The sequence below is a fragment of the Falco peregrinus genome, chromosome 2 (genome assembly GCF_023634155.1).
Source record: "Falco peregrinus isolate bFalPer1 chromosome 2, bFalPer1.pri, whole genome shotgun sequence".
In the NCBI taxonomy this organism is placed as follows: domain Eukaryota; kingdom Metazoa; phylum Chordata; class Aves; order Falconiformes; family Falconidae; genus Falco; species Falco peregrinus.
This window is the reverse complement of record NC_073722.1, coordinates 126834758-126850759: the sequence shown is the minus strand read 5'-3', so window position 1 is coordinate 126850759 and position 16002 is coordinate 126834758. Positions and strand designations below refer to the sequence as shown.

The following is a 16002-nucleotide window of genomic DNA, read 5'->3' as shown; positions in this document are numbered from 1 at the left end:
CTTTCACAAGAAATCTGCTCACCTTAATCCGAAGGAGCAGGTCTGCAAACCAGGCTCCTAAACTAAGAAGAGAGGGATAGGCATAACGTGTCCAGGATTCAGGAACATTGCTGTAGAAGAGAGCGTTTGCCAGCTCTTCCATATCCGATGTAATTGTTAGCTCTCCCTTTAAAAAAAGAGAAAAATCTGGGCAGTTTTATCTGCAGAAAACAAGACTGATGGAACTATTTGATTTCACACTTAGTATGAGGCAGGAGGCTGGTACTGTCTGGCCATACACAGCACAGGGGGGTCTGTAAGAGTCACGAGCAAGGGTAGCCAGGTGCTTTGTACAAGACAAGGTTTGGAATGAGCAACAGCCATTTGCAAATCATTTAGCAGGGAGAGGTGCTTTCTAGGCAGCTACCTAATATATACCTTTAGTCCTAAATCTAACTCTTCCAAAGAGCGCCTGATTTCCTGGATCAAGATATTCATTCTTTCACATTCCTGCAAGGCAACTACAACGTATGGAGTCTTGTTCACCGCTTTTGCCATGATCTCCACCATATTGAATGGCTCCGGCAGCCTTTCAATAATCTCGCCTAGAACTGACTTCACCTGGAAAAAATATGCCATAGAACTGCTCTTACCTAAGGAAAAATGCTGTGGGTTAACAATTAATCAACTTGGTAAGATTTTTTTCTTTTTCTGCCTTCGTGTTTTCCTGTGCTTCTTCCTCTGTTACTAATACTCTGTTATTTTCCTAACTGCTCTTGGAACTTAAAAAGCCGCAGCTCTTTTTCAATTGCCAAGAAGTAAGAACTGAAGCCACAGGGGGCTGTGAAATTAAAGTGTAAAATCTAGGGAGTCAGGAGGAGGACTTTTTTTTCTTTTAAAAAAAAAATTATCTGTATTTTTAGTAGTTGCCATCCTGAATGGAAGTTACTAAACATGTTCCATCTGCTGAGGATGCAGCATGTGAGCCACGTTTTGCCATTGGCACATCTCAACCCCATCCAAGAGTAACGTTTCTGAGCAGTGCTGACTTTTGTAACTGCACCATACGTCAGGATGGAGCAAACACAAATGGCCAGGGCAACATTTCAGCTTCTACCCTTTGGGTTTCTCTGAGCTGCTGGAGGGGTGCAGCTAATGGAATGGTCTTATGATCTGCATGACCAGCTGCCTGCTTGTCTGGGATCTAGATTGATGCAAGAGCAGGGAAGAGGGGAGAGCACTGCAGCTGGGATAGGGACAGAGGCAGCTGTGGCCTGTGCTCTGCCTGCCCTGGGCTGCAGTGGCAGCGCTGCCTTCTCAGCGGCTGGAGAGCGGTGAGGCATTTGCTCATGTTCAATTACATTACCAATGCCAAAGACTGGAAAGAGCCCGGTCACAGAGAAACCAAGCACAAATACACTTAAATAAAAACTTGACAGGCGTGTCCATCTGAGCAGAACCTGCAGTGTTTCTTGTGAGCTCTGTGTTAGCAGCTCCCCCTTCTCCAGGCTGATAGCTTGTAGCGGTAAGTTACTGGGCTAGAACCACGTCTCTGTGCATTCTGCTAAGAAGTCAGTTTTTGCTACAGGTCGTATTTTCCTATCCATTGTGTGTGGGCTCATATCTGTTCTACCCATCTGGCCTCTGAATTGTTCATTACTGTAAAGAGGCAGAAACAATACTTGCCTTTTCCTCTTGGGAGACAGCTGAGCCTCCTCCAGCATCTAATTCTTTGGGTTGCAGTTCCAAAAGTGTCTGAAAAAGCCTGTCCGAAGTGACAGTCAGGAAGCCGATTTCTGCATTGGGGTGAAGGCCGTACAAGCAGGGGCTCTCTGGTGGCAGGTTGTCATTGATGTATTCGTGGTAACCCTAAGCGCAGGGCAAGTGCTGATGTTAGTTTAGCAACTATGTACAAAGGAGTGAGAGTTTTGCTCTCAACCTTGAAAATGTCATTGCTTTTTGATGGTGGCGCTTCACAGCTAGCTGGCATTGCTTATTCAAGATGTTATTTTACTCATGTCTTACCTAAGTTTTTCCCTTACTACCCTGGCCACAGGAACTGTTTTTGCAGTGATTCTGCATGTTTCCACAGGATTGAAACTTTTTGTTCCCCTATGTTTTGCCTTGGTTAGCATGAGGGAACTCTGACTAGTGAGCATTTATTCAGAGTGGTGGTTTTCCATAGCAAATTGCAATGTTAATCTTCTTTACCTTGTAATCCAAACTGGGAGGGATCAAAAACCCTGGAGCTAAGTACACTTCCCCTTCCAGCATCTCCGCACAGATGTATTCGCTCAGGTAAGTCCGACACAGCCGGTGGTCCCAGTCATCTGTGATGTGCCCTCCATACGTGATTTCACCAAAGAGGTACCGGAGATCATCCCATTGTACCTACAGGGAGAGGCTCACTGTGGGGTTTCTGTGTGGCTCCCCAGAAGTCCCCTGCAGCCTGGGGCAGCTGTGCATGCCTGTAGAGCTGCAGGGCCATGGGGCAATGGATCCTGGGTTGACCTGCCCAGCGTCCAGGGAAATGACAGACCCTGGACCTGCAGAGGCCTGGTGACAGAGTGAAGGGGTGCAAGACAGGGGACCTTGTCTCAAGGTTGTTGTGCATTTGTCCACAGACTTCACCTTGTCCCAGTATGGACACAGCCATCCATACTTTGAACCCCTGTCATCCCGTCTTTACTCAGATCAGCGCTGGTCATGTCTGTAAGGCCAGGTGGAAGCAGGACTCTCCTAAGGGTGAGACCTCAATCCTACTCATTGCCTCTTCATTCTTGGGGTAGGCTTTGCCTTTTAGGTGGAAAGTAATGTAAAAACAACCCAACAAAACACCGAGGCATGAGCCAGAGCAGGCACTTGTCCCAGCCTGGTGCTAAACGCTGCCTTTCCACCCAGCTCAGCCATACTGAGGACTCTGCGCCTTCACCTGCCACAGCGTGCAGGCAGCTCCCTGGGGAGGAGGGGAAGAACTACCGGCAAAGCTGCGTTTCCTCAAGGGAAGGCATTTGTGCAGCAAAATGATGATGATTTTTTTTTTTTTAAAGTTTGATTGTCGCAGCATGTATTATACTGAGGTATGGTCACTTTATAAGTCTCTTACCTTGGAGTTCACCTCCAGATAGTTGTACAGGATGTTAATTGATATGGTCAGGTCACCGTTATTAAAGGGATAAGATCGGTTCCAGCCCTGAGTGCCAAACTTGCGCCGCTCAGCCACCACTGTGTGGAAGTAACAGAGTGCAAACAAGATGCATTTGAACTCGATTTCTTGGCTGCACATCTCTAACGTGTCCTGCAGTGGAATAAAAATGAGAGTGGGTTTGCCAGTGAATGAATGAATATCGTTATTAGCCATCCCTCTATTGGAGGAAATTAACAGAAGATGGCAAAGAAGAACTGAAGGTTTTTGTTTTGTTTTGTTTTTTAATAAAGGCATAAAGTTATCTTTTGAAGATTTGCTACTTGGTTAATTTTTGCACTTACCTGTTTGTAAAAAGATTAGGAATACACACACACACACACACACACAAACAGCCCGCTGACAGTCGAGGTGGCTTGTTTGGGCACCAAGCTGCTGCAGCTTGACCTTCAGCTTTGGGGAAAAGTGCCCGTAATTCAGCACCCTCCCTGGTTCAGGAGTGGTCGGGCACCTTGGTTACCCCTAAAGCACATCTGGACAAGCGGGGGCTCTGGGCACCCTCTGGAGGATGTGCCTAGGAGGGGGCACAGTGTGCCTGGCTGCAGTGACGCCCCCAAAGATGCTCAGCCCGGGGGGTGAGCCCAGTGGGCTGACCCAAACGGTTGAAAGGGACCAAGGGTGGCTGGCAGCGGGGGAGTGCAGCATGGTGGGCTGAGGGTACCTGGGTGAAGAGGTCGAGAGCTTTGTGCAGGTTGGTATGCATGCCCATTGGCGGCTCGTTGGTGATTTTGATGGCATTTTCCAGCAGTCCCTGCGGGATGATGTGTTCCTCGGGGCTGAGGGCTGGCTCTGCACTCATGAACAGCCGGTAGTCGGCGTGGCTGCCCAGGCTGTACTGCTCCACCAGCTTCTCCAGTGTGCCCAGCCACCGGGCCACGAGGTGGATGTTCTGCAACAGAAACCCCTCCTGTACTGCTTGGGCTGAAGTACAGCCTTGGGAATTGCTTGTTCCCCCTCAAACTGCTGTGGTGGCTCCACACAGAGCAGATGCAGCACAAGGCACCCAGCTAACCCTGGCAGTGTCACTGCCACCACATGGGCTACACCATGAAAAACTGTGCCCCCATTGCAGGGCCACCATCCTCTTTGGACGGCCTCCCACACTTTTGCCCTCCATTTGCTGTTGCCGCCTCTTACTCAGGGGCCCATCTCCAGTTCCCTTGGCATAGGCCAGCAGTGTCTGGTGCACACCGAAGGTCTGTCTGTCCCGCATGCCCCTGCGCCTCCTGCCTTGCCCGTGGCAGCGCAGTGATGGTAAAGGGGCCATTGTGGCCCAGCCCTTGCTGCTGGCAATGCGCCCTGGTGCACTCAGTTGCTGGTAGGGCCCCGTGCGCCCCGAGGGGCGTCCCAGTGTGCCCAGTTGCTGGCTGGGTGGTGTGCCCCGTGGTGTGCCCGGTTGCTGGCAGGGCCATGCGGTGTGCTCAGTTGCCGCCAGGGCCATGTACCCCAGTGTGCCTGGTTGCTGGCAGGGTTGTGCACCCCATGGTGTGCCCAGTTGCCAGCAGGGCTGTGCACATCGCAGTGCACCCCAGCGTTCCCCACGCACCTGCAAGATGACCCAGTGCCCCTGCACAGCTGCCACCTCCAGTGCCTGTTCTGCCACAGGCTCCTGGCTCTGCCCCAGCAACACATTGTGGATCTTCCCGTTGTCGATGGTGAAGTTAAGCTTTCTGCCTGGGGAAAGGAGGAAACCGGCACAGCTTGAGATGCCTTTTTCGTTACATTAGTACAAAGATGGGGCTGTGCAGCTCTGGCCATTTGCTGCTCAAATGAGCAGCAGCACACAGCCATCATGGGCTGGTGCCAGCTGAGGAGAGGGCAGCATCTCACCCAGGGCCTCCACTTCTTTCAGGGGGTCAACACCAGGGGAGAGAATGAAGAACAGGGGCGTGGAAGGACTGCTCTCCTTGTACACCTTGGAGAGCTCAATGCTTCTTCCTTCTACAAACTTGCTCCCCATTTTCTCTTCCACAAAGTTCCTACAGAAAAATAAAACCATAACGTGAGTTGGGAGCAAACACAGTCACTGGGCACAGCTGGCTCTTGCTAGGGAGGAGCTGTGCTGCACACTTCGGGCAGGCACTGTGCACCTGATGGCATAGGTCATCCTGTCTGGCCGCATGCACCGCAGCATGCACAGCTTCTGCAGGGCCGACTTGTTCTTCCACTCCATGGGGAACACCTCCTTCTCCGGTGCCTTGGACTCCACAAAATTTCTCCATCTCTTTGCTGAGCCCTTGATGTCACTGTCCAGGTTCTTGAACTCTTCCATTTCCGAGAGCACCTTCAGGTCCCGCAGAGAAGGGCTAAATCATTGCTGGGCTCTGCTTGCCCTCAGGGACCCCCAGGTTGCGGGGGGTCCCCACAGAGCTGTGTGCACACAGGGACGGTGCTGTGCTACAGCCAAGCCCTGAGGGGTCCTGCAGCCCTGCTGCACTGGCCAGGCAGGCTGTCAGCCTTGCCCTCTGCTGGGGGCTGTGCTGCCATCGCCTCACACAGCGGGCAGCTGCGCGGACCAACCTTTATGCCACCCCAACCTTGGGGCTGCAGGAAGTCCACGGGGGACGTGACGCCAGCCTTGGATGGGAAGCGCAGAAGAAAGTCCAGCTCCGCTGGGTTCACTTCTTCCTTGATTGCCAGGACCTGGCAAATTGAGAGCACAGCGTCACAGCTGCCCCAGCACACACAGCCTCGGTGTGAGGGTCTGTGCTCCAGGCAAGAAGCTACTGAGCTTGCAGCAGCAGCACAGAAGCAAGAGAACAACCCATCTAAACCAATGTAAACTCACACACAGTATTGTATAACAGCAGCCCTGAACATTTGTGTGCATTACCTGGAAGGCAACCTGGGCCAGGAAAATGAGTTTGTCTCTCTCCAAGAGTCCCTGTGCGGTATACGTATAGACTGAGTAGGTGATCTCATCCATCAAGCTGATCACCCTTTGCTTGATGTCATTGTTGGGGGCCGTGTGCTGAATGGCTTTCTCGAAGACCCTGTTGAATGCCTGCAGAAGATCCAGGCCAGCAGCTCAGTGCCTGGGCTGCTGGGCATCTTGTGAGTTAGCAGCATAAATGTTGAAACACTGAATCTCTGAGATCCCCCTGCAGCCTGTCCTGCTCGTACAAACCAATTCCCTCTTTGGTCCGCGTCTACCTTGAGTGAGAACTGGTAGATGGGGTTGATCTTGTTGAGGTCACTCAGCATGAAGTACAGCAGGGATGCTCGCTCTGCCACTGGCCTGTAGTTTTCTCTAGTGACATTTATTTGCACTTCGGTGACTTTAGCTTCTTTCACCTAGATGCACGTGAGAGTGGGTGTTATCCTGGCACGTGCCAAAGCAGCACCCCACCTCCTGTTGCACGCCAGGTGCCCGGTGTGGTCAGGGAGAGCTCTCCCTCTGCCTGCAGCATGGCAGCACCAGCGCTGGGGCAGCTTGCTTACTTTTTCCTCAATTTCCATGGCTGTGCACTTCATTGTTTCCAGGTTCTCCAGCAGTGCCATGTCCTCTAGGAACTCCCCCGTGGCAGCAGACAGCTGGGTGAGCAGGGAGTCCTCCAGCTCCTTCAGCTTGATCTTGAACTTGTTCTGGCTCTTTGTGAGGTTTGCCTACAACACCAGCACCCCAGGGAGAGACACGTGTCATTCCAGAGACCGTGGTGAAACTCTGATATCAATTGCTATCTTTTTCATACTGTCATCGAAGCAATGCAAAAGGAGGGTGGATGTGGCCTCTCCCGGGATGTGCCGTGGCCCCTAAGCAGCAAGCGTGCCTGTGGCAGCGCCAGGGTGCACAAGGCAATGGTGGTCCCACAGCCCCGCCCATGCAGACAGCAGCTCTGATAGGGACTCACTCAGCTCTCGATAAACAGCAGTGAGCTCACTGAGGTGAGACCTCCCTGCTCCCGGCCGGCAAGGCCTCCGCAGCCCCCCTGGGGCCCTCTGCTACTGCCTTGCCGGCAGCCTGGTTTGTACCTTCAGGGTCTCCAGGTCTGGCCGCTCTTTGGCCACCACAGCAGCCAGGAGCTGGTCCTCCAGTCTCTCTCGGGTCACCAAGAAGTTGATCAGGGTGCACTGTGCCTGCACCTCTGGCTTGTAGTGAGCATTGGAATATTTGGTGTGCAGAATCAGGCGGAAGCGTGGGTGATATTCCACTTCTTTATCTCCTATCCTAATGTATCTGTGTAGTTAATTAAAGAAATTAATTTCTGGACACCTGGCTGTAATTCATCACAGACAGCTCTCAACCCATGTGCTATTCCCGGCTGCTTAATATTGTATTTCTCTGGTCGGGAAAAGGTGCAGCAAGGGCAGAAGTGCCAAAACAGCCCTGGCAGGACAAAAGCTGGAGGAGCAGGAGTGGAGGGTGCCCTGGCCGCAGTTCCCTGCTGGCTCCTGGGCTGATGCTCCTTGCAGGCTCCATGCCTCAAAGCCAGGGGAGGGGAGCGTGGGTCCCCCCTGGCAGCCCCAGAGCCCATCCCTGCAGCCCCAGGGGACCCCCCCCTCGCCAAAAGTGGGGATGTGGCCAGGAGGGTTGGTGGTGTCCAGGGAAGGCAGCACTGCTGGTGACCAGGCTTGCAGTACCGAGTGGGGTGGGGAGATGGGGCAGGGCATTCTCAGCAACGATCCCATCATGGCATACGCTTTCATGTCTGCCAAGAAAACCCTTCTTATTGCAGGTGCACCAGGGAATGTGTTCTTAAATCACTAAACAAACTGTACTCTGTTTTGTTCCAGAACAGTCCAAAACATCACATCAACTACAGGTGTCCCCACTGATACTGGAGAAAACTGGGAGATGTGGCCAGAAGCCAGGGGAAGGATCAGGCCCCAGCTGCTGTCACACAAAGGGGCATAAATCAGTATTTTTGAGCAGTAGCAGTTGCTCAGAGCAGGTGAAACGCCTCGGCACCAGAGAACAGGGTGTGCTGACCTGCCCTTCTTGGTAGTGTTCCTCCCCAACAAGTGGTCCAGCACTGGCTCCACCGTCTCACCAACATCCTCTATCAGCAGCATCTGTCCTTGGGAAACTGCCTGCTCAATGATGTCCAGATAGCTGTGGCCAAGAGGGGAGGGAGGCTCAGTGCGGGGCAAGCGTGTGCACGCTGTGGGGAGCTCGGGCAAATGCCCTCCAGCCGCTGCACCCCGGTGGGACCCCTGCGGTTCTCTGCCAGCCCTGGTCCCTGCAGAGCCCATGGAGGTGGCATGTGTCCCCATCAGTGCTGCTGCCCTCAGGTACCCCATGTCTGATGAGGGACGTGGGTGCCCTGGCTCGCAGCACCCCACGCCGCTCCAATGGCAGGGGAAGCAGGACTGGTCCAGCCTGAGCCTGCAGCCATGCTTCACCACCCAACCCACCTCCTCTGGCCATGGCGGATGACCCGCAGCTCCTCCCCATATTTGTTCTTGATCCACTTGATGCCCTGGAGCTGGGCATCCACAAGCAGGGGGCACTGCTGGGTGTTGCAGAGGATGGTGGCATTCTCGGTGGACGTGCGGTCACTGGGCAGCCCCTGGCTGCTCCAGGCAGACACGTCAGCAGCGTCAGTGAGGAGGCTGAGGGGGTCCAGCCCTGGGGTGATGGGGATGGGCACCTGCCAGGGAGGGATCGTTGGTTACCTGGCCGCAGGGGAGCGGGAGCCCATCCGTGCTGGTGAGCATGGGGGGAAGGAGCCCCAGGCACCTTGGGACAGGAGCTGTGGCCACTCACCGCCAGCCTGCTGAGGAAGGGGATCCAGTACTTCTCCAGCAGCTCAGCCCTGTACTTCTTGGTGAAGTAGCCAACGTAAGAAACAAAGGCGGAGACCAGCAGCACATCTCCGCACAGTGTCTTCTCCTGCTCTCTGAGTGTCTTCACCGACTCAGCCCAGCGGATGTTTTCAGATGCCAGGCCCCTGATAAGCCTGGTGGGGAGTAGAGGAGATGGTGGCTGCTGTGGTGCCACCGCTCCCGGTGCCGTGTATGTGCAGTGGGGGTTCGGCTGTGGTGCCCCAGGATGGCTGTGACCAAATGCCCTTGGGATTAACCCACCTCTGCTTGGGTGGTGGGCTGCCCTCACCTGGGGTGCACGGCTCCACAGCTGCACATAACCCCCCAGCCCTGCCCCGGAATTTCTGGCTCAATTCATACTCAGGATTTTTTAATTTGGGGAGGGCATGGGGGGACTCTGGTGCTTCCACAACCCCTCTGTCATTGTCACCAGGCAATGCCAGGGAGCAGCAGACGGCGCCAGTGCTTCTGGAGCCAGCATTTGCATGGTACCTGTTTGACAATGTGATGACTCTGTTGGTTGCATCAGCCTCCTGCTGGCATTTGATTTTTTCAGCTGTAGCTTTCTCAAATTCTGCAGTGAGAGCTGCCAAATTGGTGTTCAGGTCCTTCAAAAGACAACACATCTATGGTTACCTCCTCCACACGGCGCAGCTGCAGCAAGCTGCCGGGCCAGCAGAGAGCTCTGCAGCCCTGAAGGAGCTTTGCAGCAGCCCCTGTCTTGGCAACACAGCTCTCACACCTGGCCTCCAGGTTATATGAATTATAAGCATCTTCCTCGCTCATTTTTGGCTTCTGGCCGTGACCCACAGCTGAATTGCTGGTGGCTGATGGGGTCATGGTGGGCGCCAGCCAAGTGAAACAGCAGCTGCGGCAGCTGCGGGGAGGGGGGCATGCAGGGAGGGTGGCACGCACTTACTGTGATTTTGTTCTTAATGCAACGGAGCTTTTCTTGTGCCTCTGCCAGTTCGGCGTTGGCCTCTTCCAGTGCCCGTCTCTCGGGTTCCGCCTTGCAGAACATCTCGTAGAAGTTAACAACGTTCAGGCACCAGGAGCACAGACTTGCGGCGGCGGTTGACTTTGGCTTTATGATGTCTGGATGAAAACTGGGGTCTGACCGGTAGGGCCTGGAACGGGACAACGTGCTGCGGCTGCCAGTGGCCCCGTCCTGCTCCCCCCAGGGCTTGGGCCAGCCAATAGACGGCTAGGCAGGAGAGCAGAGCTAACGCCTGGATCCCACTCCTGCCCCTTGAACCTCTGCACTCAGTGGTCTCTCCTGGATGCCCTGCCCAGGGAAGCCCAGCAGTGGGGGGCTGGGAGGGGGCAGGAACTGGCCATGGACTCACTGAAATGCCTTGAGACAGGCCTTGGGGATGTGCTCCTTGTCAAACTTTTTCAAGGCATCCAGGAAAGTGTCTACTTTTCCCATCATGACTTTTGCTGCCTTCCAGCTCTTATCCCTTGGTATCTTGCCCTCAGGGGCCATCAGAACCATCACAGCTGCCATCACATTCACCACCAGTTGAGGCGGGGACATGAAGGACTTCAGGTCAGTCAGGTTGTTCTGGGGAGGGACCACGGGGCTGCTAAGCATTGCCCCAGTGTGGAGACACCAGCACCAGCCAGGGAACTGCTTCCCATGGAGGGGTTGCCCACCTTGTTAAGTGTGTTGAGGGCCTCCTGGGTAGCTACGAGCGCTGGCTCTGCTTTTGCCAGGTCAAGCTCGCAGGCTCGCTGCTTCTCAGCTACGTTCTGGGGAGGTGAGGGGATAGGATGGGGTGAGTAGCCAGAGCTGATAAGAGCTTGTGCTGCCCTGTCCTGTGTTGGACCCTGGTGTGATGGGTACCAACTCAGCACCACGCACCATGTTGATGGCCTGGACCTTCAGCTCCTCCTCATCAGCAATGGCTTTCTCTCTGCTGACCTTCTCCATCTCAGTTCCCACTGCATGGATCAGTTTATCTGCATCCTCGTTCTTCTGCTTCAGCTCTGCCTCCTGCACTGCCAGCTTGGCTTTCAGGCCATCCACCTTGATAGGGGCAGAAATGGAGCAGATCAGAGGGTTGACCCTGCCAAGCTCTGCCCAGCCTTGCAGCGGTGGCTCAGTACGGCTCGGGGAGCTTGCAGCCACCGTGACTGCCCTGCAAGGCCATGCCTCACCCCGCTGCATTGAACTGGCAGCAGGTGTGATGCATAAGCTATGGGCAGGCACCTGCAATGCTGTGCTCTGCAGCTTCATCAGCCCTTTCTCCAGCCTCTCAAGCCTCATGGTGATCTCGCTCCTTTTTTTCGACAGCAGGTTTTGGTAGAGCTTTATCTGCTCCAGGAAGGTCTTTGGAGTGGTGTAATTATAGCGTTTCTCCATGGCCAGGTAGGTCTTGGACACCTCCTTAACGCTCATGTGGACGTAGGACATGAATTGGCTTATGGAGACCTTGACCTTGGGCTGCACCAGGAACACAGACAGTGAGTCACTGCACTGTGGGGACATGGTGAAATGCTGAGGTGGAACCAAACCTTCCCGCAGCGTCGGTTCCACAGCCAGCCACAGAGGCTGGGAAGCAAAGTGCTTTTCATTAAACAGCATAATGTGTGACTGAGAATTGTAGGTGATCACAGCACTAACATCACTGGTTCTTAAGCCCAGCTCTGATGCTGATCCCTCAGATTAACTGGGGCTGCACTGGGAAAAAGCTGCTCTTTCCAGGCTGGTTTTTTGGTGGTGTTTTAAGGACAAAAGGAAAATGAGGAAAGGTTTGTCCCCACCTGCACAGTGTGGGGCTGCAGGCTCTGAGCCTGGAGCCAGCTGTGAGCTTACTCCAGCCCCCAGCCCAGGCTCACTGCCTCTAGCACCCCTAAGTCACACCAGACGCCCAGCCCTGGCACGCTGCAACAAGGAGAGCAGCAGAGGTGCAGGTCATTCCCTAAAGCAGCGTCATTTCCCCAGCCCCCCAGGACAAACGGCTGTGCACAGGCATGATGTGACATGACATGCACTGAGCAGGGGTCCCAGCTCACCTCAATGTCCCCTGTTTCCTCCAGGAACCTTCTGCTGACAGACATGAGCGCATCCTCTGGCCACTCGTGGAACCAGTCGATGGCTGTGCACTTGACCACAGCAGGGAACCTCCTCGCCCGCACCCGCAGGGTTGATCCCATAGGGGAGAAGCAGAGTATGACCTGGGGCAGAGCACCACTGCTGAGCAGGATGTCCCCTCTGCCAGGGGCCGAGCTCACTCGTGGGGCAGCAGGACCGTCACTGTGGGTTTCACATCACTGCAGATGTTCTGCTGGAGATCAGGACTTTGCCTCTCTCCCATTAATTCCCTTTCCCAGTATGCAAGAGATGGTCTGTGACTCTGCATCTTCTGCCCCTCAGCGGGGCTTGGGTCAGCACTGGACCCCCTTTGGTGGCTGCAGTCAGCTGCTGAGCATGGTACCCACACTGGCATCTCTGCAAGCGCCCAGTGCAGGCCAGCACTGGCTCGTGGCCGTGGAGGCTGCTCACCCCCCGCTACCCTAAGGGAAGTAAATACATGGGTGCGAAGAGCTGTTCCCCCGGGGCTGGGGCTGCACTGTTGGCTGGGGAGCCTTTGAAAACATCTTCCGCCCAAAGCCACCACCATGTAATGAAACCGCAGTTTTCTGTGTCCTGTCTGCAAATGGGTTTTGGATTAGGCAAGTCAGGAGTGCTGACAAAACACCCTGTTGAGTAAACACCCACCTTTAAGTGGCGCCTGACTTTTTCTATAAATAATTTCCAGCAGTTTTCCCTTGTATCTTGCAATCCAAGGAACTTCACTTGGGGCTTCATGGCACTGATGATGTTTTCCAGGTCATCATCTTGAAAGAGCCCCAGCACCTCCCCGGACGCCAAGAAATCATTAATTAGGACCAGGAATGATTCTTCAGCAACCTGGGAGTCTGTCATCAGAAACACGATGGGAATGTTCTTCATGGCTGCCTTGATGTACAGGGAGGCAAGATCCAGCTGGGACAGGGGAGAGAAACCATCACCTGCCAGTTCAACCCCCAACCTGAGCTGTTCTCCAAAGTGACAGATGTGGTGCAGACCGGTGCCCCTGGGCCACCCTGGGAAATCAGGAGGGTGCCTTTGGGAAGGAGCCTTTGGGAAGGTGCCCGGTGCCAGCTGCTCTGCTTGGAGACGGGGCCAGCTGCGGGGCTGCCTGCACGCCACCTGCCTCACGAACGGCTCCTGCCTATCCCTGCCCAGGGAAACGCTGCGGCCCCTTGGGGCAGGACTCATGGCTGTGCAGAAAGCACTGAGTGGATCACACAGTGCACAGATGCAGGGATAAGAGGAGAGCAGAGACCTGCGTGCCCAGCCCAGCCACTGGAGCCACTGCAGGGCTTGGCATGGCGCCGTGTTTGCAGGATCCCTCCCGCAGCAGGCGGCACTGGCCCAGGGGGCTGGGGGAAAGCTGCTCTCACCTTCAGGTCCGGGATGCCATAGCCTTTCTGCAGCGTAATCTGAAACACACTCATATTGCTGATATAAGCTGCCAGCCGTGCCAGACTCTGCTTCCCGCTGCCTCCCACCCCCACCAGCAGCGCGTTGCCCCGGGGAGACTCTAAGATCCGACTGATTCTGCAAACATGAGACACTGCGTCTTCAAAGAGCACCTGAAAAAAAGCAGGAGGGGAAGGTTTGATATTTTGAATCACAACAGCAAAAGCAGCAAACACCCCATAATGTACAAAACCAAGTGAGAGCAACGCTACAGTTGCATCTTCATGGTGCAAGCACTGCCGTGGCACAGAGCTGCCCACAGCAGGGCACTCACCAGGCTCATTGCTGTGTTCACCTCATTGTAGTTGTCCAAGGCTTCCTCCAGCAGCTTGTTCAGGGCCAGCCAGCTGGGCACTGGCAGGTACTTGGGCTCCCCCATGCCCTGGGTGAAGTGCCAGTAGATGTTTGGCTTGGTAAACACCAGGTCTTTGCTGAGTTCCTGGAAAAGGCAATGCCAGCTGTGGGGTACAGCTGTGGGGCACACAGCAGGTAACGCTGCCCATGCCACTGCCGAGCCTGTGCCAGGGAGCTCAGTCTGGCAGTGCAGGCCCACCAGGTTGGGGCACTCCTGCATTTTCCAGCACAACTTACATCAAAGAACTTTTTGCAGGTGTCTGCCAGCATCTTCCTGAAGCCTTTTTGATCCGTTTCATCTACAAGCCTGTCTCCATACACCCTCCCAGCTTCGTGGAGCCAGAGATGCACCAAGTCGACGGGACTTTTCAGGCATTCAGGTGTGGAGAACAACAGACCCTGACAAACACACGAATCCCTCAGTCCTCGGGGGTTATTTTACTGCTGCTCAGAGCTGAGTTTAGAGGTTGGTTTTGGGGAGAGGTCATGGTATTTTCAGGGACACAGTGCACTGCAAGGTTGCATGATTAAGGAAAGGAAGGAACAAAGTTGTTTTAGAGGAAACAGCCCTCCCACTACCTGGAATATGTTGGAGAGGTCCCGGAGGTTGAAGAGGTAGTGGAACTTGAAGGCTGTTGGCAAGAAGGTGGAAGCAACCTTCTGGTGGAGGGCTGTTGGCAGAAACCAGGGGTGAGCAGGCGGGCAGGTCCACAGAGACTGCTGCAGCTGCTGGTGGCATCCCTGAGCCCGGCTTGCACTCCCCTCCATAACCTTCAGCAGGTGGGACAAGCCTGAGGTTTTACTCTGATGATTTCTACAGGCATGATGCTGCGTTTTAAACATGAACAGTAGAGAAGGCAGAACTGAGGTTTCGTTGGAACAGTGCTGTGATGTGGAGGTGCAGCACGGGGCTCCCAGAGCACTGGGTGGTTGTGGGGTGGTTGGGTTTCCTGGTGCTGGTGGGCATGGGTGCATAACCCAGGGGGCTGATGCTGGTGTATGCCGCCTTCCCACCCACAGTGTGGTAGGGGCTCACCCAGCGCTGCTGCCACCAGCTGGGACTGCAGCTTCTCGACAGCTGGTGGCATCCTCTGCAGGGCCAGGTGCTGCGCGAGGATGGTGCCATACACGGTCAGCAGAGCCTCCTGGCCTGGAAAGCTCATGGCGAAGACACAGAAGTGACGCTGCGGCAAGGGACAAAAATTCAGGTGCGAGCTTTGCTCCGAAGGGGCTGATGCAGCCAGCCAGGACCATGAAGTCCCATCCCACCTCACCCAGGCTCTGGTCCCAGGAGAGTGAACACGTGGGGCACAGCCCCAGCCACATGGATCCTGCCTACCTGCAGCCTGGAGTCGATGGTAAAGGACCCTGCGGTTGGGTTCATGCAGGCCACATACTGGCAGTTGTGAATGTCCTTCAGGGTCAGCTTGTTCCTGTCGTACCTGTGCAGGGACCGGGACCATGACGCTTTCCCCAGGGACGGGTTCCTCCAGTTGGGCTGTGCCCCACCAGCCCCATGGAGCTCAGTTGGGGGGATGTGGGAGCAGGGGTCCCCATTTCTGTGGTGCTCAGCAAAGCCTGGCACCACCTTCGGCAATGCTGTGTGTGGCCCTTCTTGTGCCCCATGGCCACACCTGGCCTCAAACCCCCTCATGACAGCCGGCACTCATCACCTCTTCCCCCCTTCCCAAGTGAGCCCTCCCCGCTGCTTGCGCTGCATGCCCCGCCAGCACTGGTGATGGGGCCGTTTCCCTTGGACGGGGTGTGGAGTCACCAGCAAAGAGTTTCCCCATTCCTCTGCCAAAGTCTTCCCACAGCTCTGGGAGGAAGCAGGCAGCTCAGCTCTGCCAGAAGCACGTGCAGGAGGCAGCATGGGCAGGGCACGGCTGCAGTTCTCCACCGGGGTGGGAGAGGTACCGGTGCAGCACAGGTTTGCCAGGCAGAGGGTCACCGAGGTCCCACAGTGGGGGCCACCTGCCAGGCACTCACCAGTGTCCACGGTCCATGTGCTGCCGTATGAGTGTGTGCGGTGCCACGGTGCCGTACTTGTCTACCTCTGGCATGTTCATGTCATCGATGAAGTAGATAAGCCTCCTGGTCCCCGGTGGGCCGTAGTTCCTCCCTGACTTCTTCTCCAGGGACTTCTCAAAGGCAGCTGAAGCAAGAG

The 16002-nt window shown here is 55.1% G+C and overlaps 1 protein-coding gene across 1 annotated transcript in view; it reads right to left on the bottom strand.

Annotated features, from left to right (window-relative positions):
* The window catches only part of DNAH17 (dynein axonemal heavy chain 17), a 38537-nt gene that overhangs the window by 1896 nt on the left and 20639 nt on the right, over positions 1-16002 (bottom strand). Inside the window, 32 exon segments of the mRNA XM_055794097.1 lie at positions 23-166; positions 418-600; positions 1666-1848; positions 2191-2370; positions 3086-3277; positions 3846-4073; positions 4731-4858; positions 5015-5163; positions 5275-5468; positions 5705-5827; positions 6018-6188; positions 6338-6478; positions 6626-6790; positions 7157-7361; positions 8115-8237; positions 8540-8775; positions 8892-9084; positions 9443-9558; positions 9870-10077; positions 10297-10514; positions 10607-10702; positions 10815-10979; positions 11163-11396; positions 11969-12130; positions 12675-12941; positions 13403-13594; positions 13756-13920; positions 14073-14234; positions 14415-14506; positions 14872-15019; positions 15175-15277; positions 15825-15990. Of these exon segments, the coding sequence (XP_055650072.1) occupies positions 23-166; positions 418-600; positions 1666-1848; positions 2191-2370; positions 3086-3277; positions 3846-4073; positions 4731-4858; positions 5015-5163; positions 5275-5468; positions 5705-5827; positions 6018-6188; positions 6338-6478; positions 6626-6790; positions 7157-7361; positions 8115-8237; positions 8540-8775; positions 8892-9084; positions 9443-9558; positions 9870-10077; positions 10297-10514; positions 10607-10702; positions 10815-10979; positions 11163-11396; positions 11969-12130; positions 12675-12941; positions 13403-13594; positions 13756-13920; positions 14073-14234; positions 14415-14506; positions 14872-15019; positions 15175-15277; positions 15825-15990 (5432 nt within the window).